The sequence below is a fragment of the Ammospiza caudacuta genome, chromosome 3 (assembly GCF_027887145.1).
Source record: "Ammospiza caudacuta isolate bAmmCau1 chromosome 3, bAmmCau1.pri, whole genome shotgun sequence".
Lineage (NCBI taxonomy): Eukaryota > Metazoa > Chordata > Aves > Passeriformes > Passerellidae > Ammospiza > Ammospiza caudacuta.
In genome coordinates this window covers 112,103,294-112,108,822 of record NC_080595.1, presented here as the reverse complement: position 1 = coordinate 112,108,822, position 5,529 = coordinate 112,103,294, and the positions used below count along the sequence as shown (strand labels likewise).

Here is a 5,529-nt window from a genome sequence, read left to right as displayed (position 1 = left end):
ACCTCACCTGATTGAGACCCAACAGGCCACCAGCTGCAGCTCCTGGCCCAGGCACCCCGTACATCTGCTTGTGGGTCACTGTGAGATGAAGCTGTGGCTTCATTCCACGCTGCCCCTTGCACAAAACCCACCTTCCTGGGGCTGTAAGTGAGCCAGAGTGCAGTGGGAAAAGCCAAGCTCATCTCCAGGTGAGAGCAGGCCAGGAGAGCAGTCCCACAGAGCAGGCAATCCTGTCCTTGCAGGCAGTGGGGCACAGAGGACACGCAGGGCTGGAGTGGGCAGGGGGCTCTGCAGCCCCTGAGCTCCCCGGGGCCGTTCCTGCCTCGCTCTTTGTGGCTCAGTGACCACCTCTGGGGAGTGACAGGGCTCAGCGTGTTCACACTGAGCTGTCAGCCACTGCCAGGCACTCATACAGCCCATAATATGTGCCACAGCACAGGGCCACAGCAGAAGGAAAGGTAAACCAAAATTGAGAGAAACCTCTTCATTGCAGCCATTTCATTCTGTGAATACCAAAACATTTGAGGCTGGTTGGCAGGATTGTTATTCCATTTTTTGCATCCAGTTTGTGTTCCAGTCTTGCACATTTTTCTGTTCCATTTAGAGTATAGAAATTTGGCAGAAAATAAAGCCCTTGCTGGTCCTCAGAGATGAAAAGGCCCAGGTGCAGTTCAGTTGAATTTCTGATTCTGGCAAATTCAACATGTAAGTCCTGTAATGTTCAATAAGAACTTTCAGAGTCACAGAATCACAACTCATGCATTTTATTGTAGAAATACAAATTGGGAACTGCCACTAATAAATACACTCACTGGATTAGCTCTAAATATATTTAGGAAAAAAGAAGCAAATAAGGAAGAGCAATGGGTAAATCATTAAGCTCAATTTCACCACCAGGTGAGCCTATGAACAGAATTTCACCTGGGTACAATCTGACAGAGTCAAAAGAGCAAATCATAACCAAGGGCTGTTCCCTACTTTGGGGAGGAGAGCAAAGCAATCCTGCTGTCCTGTCTGCACAGTGGGGTCATATTCCCATCCTCTGCCAGGCAGGATTTGAAATGCCAAATCGATCCTTTTGGGAGAAATGCAGGTGAGGCTGCAGTCAAAACACCTCCTTGCTGCCATGGTGAATGGGGGTGGGCAGCCAGCTGCTGTGGAGATGAGGGATAGCCAGGGTTGGGATTGCAAAGGCTGTGAGTCTTGGGCAGGGGCTGAACACTCAATTAGCATCACTCCCTGTTCCACTGGGCCCAGGCAGAGGTGAAGGGGCTCTGCCTGATGATCCATCACCCCACCAGCAGACTCTCATGCCCGCATTGATATCTTCACCACACAGGGGCTGAGGAATTATTCCTACCAACAGGGCTAAATTACTTTGTTAATGACACAAATATGTCTCAAAGTTTACCTAAATCTAAGTATGATAATAATGCAACATTATAATGATATATTTAGCTCAAAATAATAAAGGTTTAAAGATACAAATGAAGTTTTCTCTAGCTTGGATGTTGAAGAGTGAACATCAGTATCATCTACACTGCCTGGAGACCTGCATCAGAAATTAAATTAGCTGTTTACTACAGTAAAACATCAACATTTTACATGGGCTCTAGCTGTTATCACAGTTCCTATTTCGTGAAAAACTCACACTTCACACAGGAGAGAATCTTTAGCAATGCCTTTTCCAGCTTGGGATTGCTGAAAATCAGAATAAGTGAATGAACACCTGGAAAAGCACAAAGATATACGGATATAAGAAGTGTTATGATATTTTCTTTCTTCATGGCATAAATTGTTGTCAAGATCAAACATACAAAGTTGATGCTGAACATCACTAAAAAGGAGAGGACAGATTTCATGGCTCTGATGTGGGCATCCATGCTGAGGTCCTTCATGGACCTTGTCTGCATCGTGCGCTTGTGTCTCCAGAGGGAAAAGAGAAGGAAAACAGCAGAAAAGAAGACTGCCAGGAATGAGGCAGCATATCCAAAGCCAGTGAGAAAAAAAGATGAGAAAAAATGTTTATCCATTTTGATTCTTGCTTCCCAAAAGTTTTCTTGGCAGGTCAAAGTCAGGTTGCTACTCTGCGCAGTTTCCATGAGGTCATAGACAACAATGCCCATAGCCAAGGCTACAATCTCTGACCCCAACAAGAGCCAGGGCACCATCCTGTCAACCTTTACTTCCAGGTAGATGAAGAAGCTGTTCCTGAAATTGGCAATTTTTATGCAGTAGAAACCACAAAGACAGGCTGAGACCCACAAGTTTGAATAATTAGAAAAGGTTTGAAAAATTGCAAGTAGTGGAAGTATAGTGGGAGCATAAAGATAGTTGGGATAAATTTTTGAAAGGAAGTGGGATACCCATGAGAAGCACAAATAGGATATCCTGGAGCATCCCAGCAGCAGCAAGATCTTCTCATTAGAGTTCAAGGTTTTCTTTTGGACCCAGGCAATGCAAAGCAGACAAACGATGAAAGCATTGATCCACATGCCTGCAAATGCCTCCAGGGTGATGATGGCCACAGCTGTGGCTCCATGTGCAGTGACATTGAATTGCTGTGGAGGGTGGCAAGCTTCCATGGTGTGAGCTGGTGATCAGAGCTGTGCTGGCCAAGGGGGCTGTGGCAGCAGAGCCTGAGGCAGGTCAGTGGCTGCTCTTGGTGGAGTGTCAGGGATGGCAACAGGAGCTTTATAGAGCTGCTGCTGCTGCTGCTGGGGGGGTTTTGGTGTCGCTGCTGTGGGCACAGGGCAGGTGCAGGGATGTAAATGTGCTGGGTATCCCCTTACCCGGGGCCACTCTTGACTATTTGAATGTTGGTTTGGGGGGGCTGTGCTGGGTGTCACAAAGAGCAGAGATGTTTTTCTGTGGTGGAGAGTGTTTTGATTTTTTGGCTTTTCCCTGTTTGATCAGTGTCAGGCTTCAGCATCTGGATTCTTCTGTCCCTTTTTCACCAATGATGATCTCTCAGAGTGGGGTTTGCACTGAGCAAAGCACATCCAGGGCAGTGAGATGAGTAATTAAGTCAGGGAATCATATTCTGAAAAACATTCATATTGACCTACTCTACCCTTTGTGTCTTTTCTCTTCCTACTAGTCTGACCTCAGTACAGGCCAAGGGAATCTGTAGATATTTTCTACGTAAAGTAGTTCAGGGCATAATCTTTGCTGCCATCTGATTTTAGACACTATTTTAAGTTTTGAATTATACAGGACTAAAAACAAATAGTACATTCCTTTTTAAATCAAATGTATCTGTCCTGTTTTACTGGCCCTGAGCTCCAAGCTGACAACATCTCAGATTACATTATAACACACAATAAAATTTTCCAGTGGTACCTGAACAATGCCCTGAATGTCCAAAAGCCTGCTTGTTTGTCTCAGCATTAACAGTTTACCTAATGAAATGTTATCTTTATGTGACCTTTGCCAAAATTACTCCAGTCAGGGAATTTTGCTAACCATCTTCCACTCTTTTGTTCAGGAAGATATGTTTATATATGCTTCTATTTTTAATGTACACTTATTATTTTTTTCTATCTAGAATTACAGGTATTTATAATACTTTTAAAGCAGAGCAACTGCTGTCGTTTTCCTCTGCTGTGTATTTCAGATCTGAATGCTGGATTTGTGAACCTGTAGGTATTTGACAAGTTGAGTCTTGTGTTGATTTCAAGCCCTGCAAAAGTAAATAGACTTACCTAAAAATTGGGAAGCTTCATGGGTAATTTTTTAATTAAAAATGTGCTTGGTGCCAGTTTGATATGACTGTTTTTCCAGCTCAGGAGACATTTGCTTTTGTAGGACATACATTGCAGTACATTTCTGTGTCTGAGTTTCTCTGTGTTACAGTGGAGTTAAAACCAATGGAAGCAGATTAAGAAAAGGTATTATCTGCATTTAGTGACACCAGGTAGTGATTGTGTCCAGGAATCCAGGGTGGATCTGCACTTAGGTGTGGGAATACTGATGCACAGCAATTTTGGGCACTTCATACAATGTGGAGTAAGAGACCAAAAGGCACCTGCTGTACTTCCCAGAGTGGAAGAGCAGCAGCTTTTCCCATCACCAAGTTTTCCCCAGAACTGCAGCCAATGGAATAATGTGCCTCCACTGCCCTCCAGAGAGGACAAAATGCAACTGGTGCTGGAGTCCCTCTGCTGTGGAGACAGGCTGAGAGCTGGGGCTGTTCAGCCTGGAGAAGAGAGAGCTCCAGGGAGACCTGAGAGCCTAGCACAGTGCCTAAAAGGCATCCTAGAGACCCCCTATATATATACCTAGGAAAGCAAACATATGTTCTCAGAATGACTTATCTTTAGACACCTGCTTTAGGTTCTTGAGTTATTTCAAAGTTAAGGGTACTAAAAACCAAGTGTTTCTCAGACAGCTCTGCTTTTGAGTCATTTTTTTTGCTTCCTTTCTCACATCCACTGCCAAACATGTAGAAATATTGTCTTTGTCCTGTGTTTTGATTCTCTTTGCTTGCCCGTGAAAACAGCCTTGACACGCTGTATCTTGAGACATGCTTATTTTGCTAGCAGTATGTCCTGTTCAGCTTAGGTGTCAGCAACAATCCTTCCTAAAAGAAAGTGTTAAAGAACATTTATTTATGTTACGTGAAGGATTAGTGCTCTGGGGCCCTTCTTCTCTAAACAAGAAAAGATCTCTGTACTTTTTCCTCTGCAATGTTGTCTCTTATGAATAGATTCCTACTTTGATTTGTTTAGAGAAAAATATGTTGCTTAGCTTAAAGGGCTGACTTCTTTCTAGCACAGGCCCATTTCCTACTCAAAACCCACTTAAGCTGCCTGCCTTGTGCTGCGGGTAGGAGTGTCATGGCACAAGCCCTTTTCTACCTGATTGCTGAACATAGCAGTGAACATCCTCACATCCATGACTTGTAATTTCAGATGTGAAATGGAGGAGCAGGATTCCATGCCTAAGCTAACGGCCCTCAGGCACTGCAGGGATTTTGGGGCCACGACTGTGGGCACAGGGCAGGTGCAGGGATGTAAATGTGCTGGGTATCCCCTTACCCAGGGCAGTGTCACTCTTGACTATTTGAATGTTGGTTTAGGGGGGCTGTGCTGGGTATCACAAACAGCGGAGATGGGTTTTTTTTGCAGTGGAGAGCGTTGTGATATTGAGACTGATCCCTGTTTGATCAGTGTCAGGCTTCAGGATCTTCTGTCCCTTTTTTGCCTATGATGATCATGCAGAGCCCTGGCTGTGCTCAGCAGGTCAGGGCACTCAGTGTCCTTTTCAGTCTGAGAGTCTGGGCACTGCAACATTGAGCTCAGATGCTGGAGAAGTGGAGTTCATTTTGATGCTTCACAGGCATTGAAATCCATGTTGGTTTTTCCAATGGCATTGCATTAAGCATAAACTGATGAGCCCCAAAGTGGGCCAGGTAATAGGAGCGAGAAATCAAAGCTGGATTTCTTTACAAGTTTAATTTGGGGCATAGGACGTAAAAGGGTAAAAATCGGGACAAGTCCCTGTGCCAGGATTCCCATCTCATCTGCT

At 44.6% G+C, this 5,529-nt stretch overlaps 1 protein-coding gene across 1 annotated transcript; it reads right to left on the bottom strand.

Annotated features, from left to right (window-relative positions):
* Positions 1–1,631: 1,631 nt before the first annotated feature.
* Positions 1,632–2,585, bottom strand: LOC131556119 (taste receptor type 2 member 9-like). Its single transcript, XM_058802534.1, has one exon. It carries the CDS (start codon positions 2,583–2,585, stop codon positions 1,632–1,634), a length of 954 nt encoding a protein of 317 aa, XP_058658517.1.
* Between the last annotated feature and the right edge of the window lie 2,944 nt (positions 2,586–5,529).

Excerpts from the sequence above, each read along its gene's own strand:
- LOC131556119 (XM_058802534.1), bottom strand. The coding sequence starts at position 2,585 with ATGGAAGCTTGCCACCCTCCACAGCAATTCAATGTCACTGCACATGGA.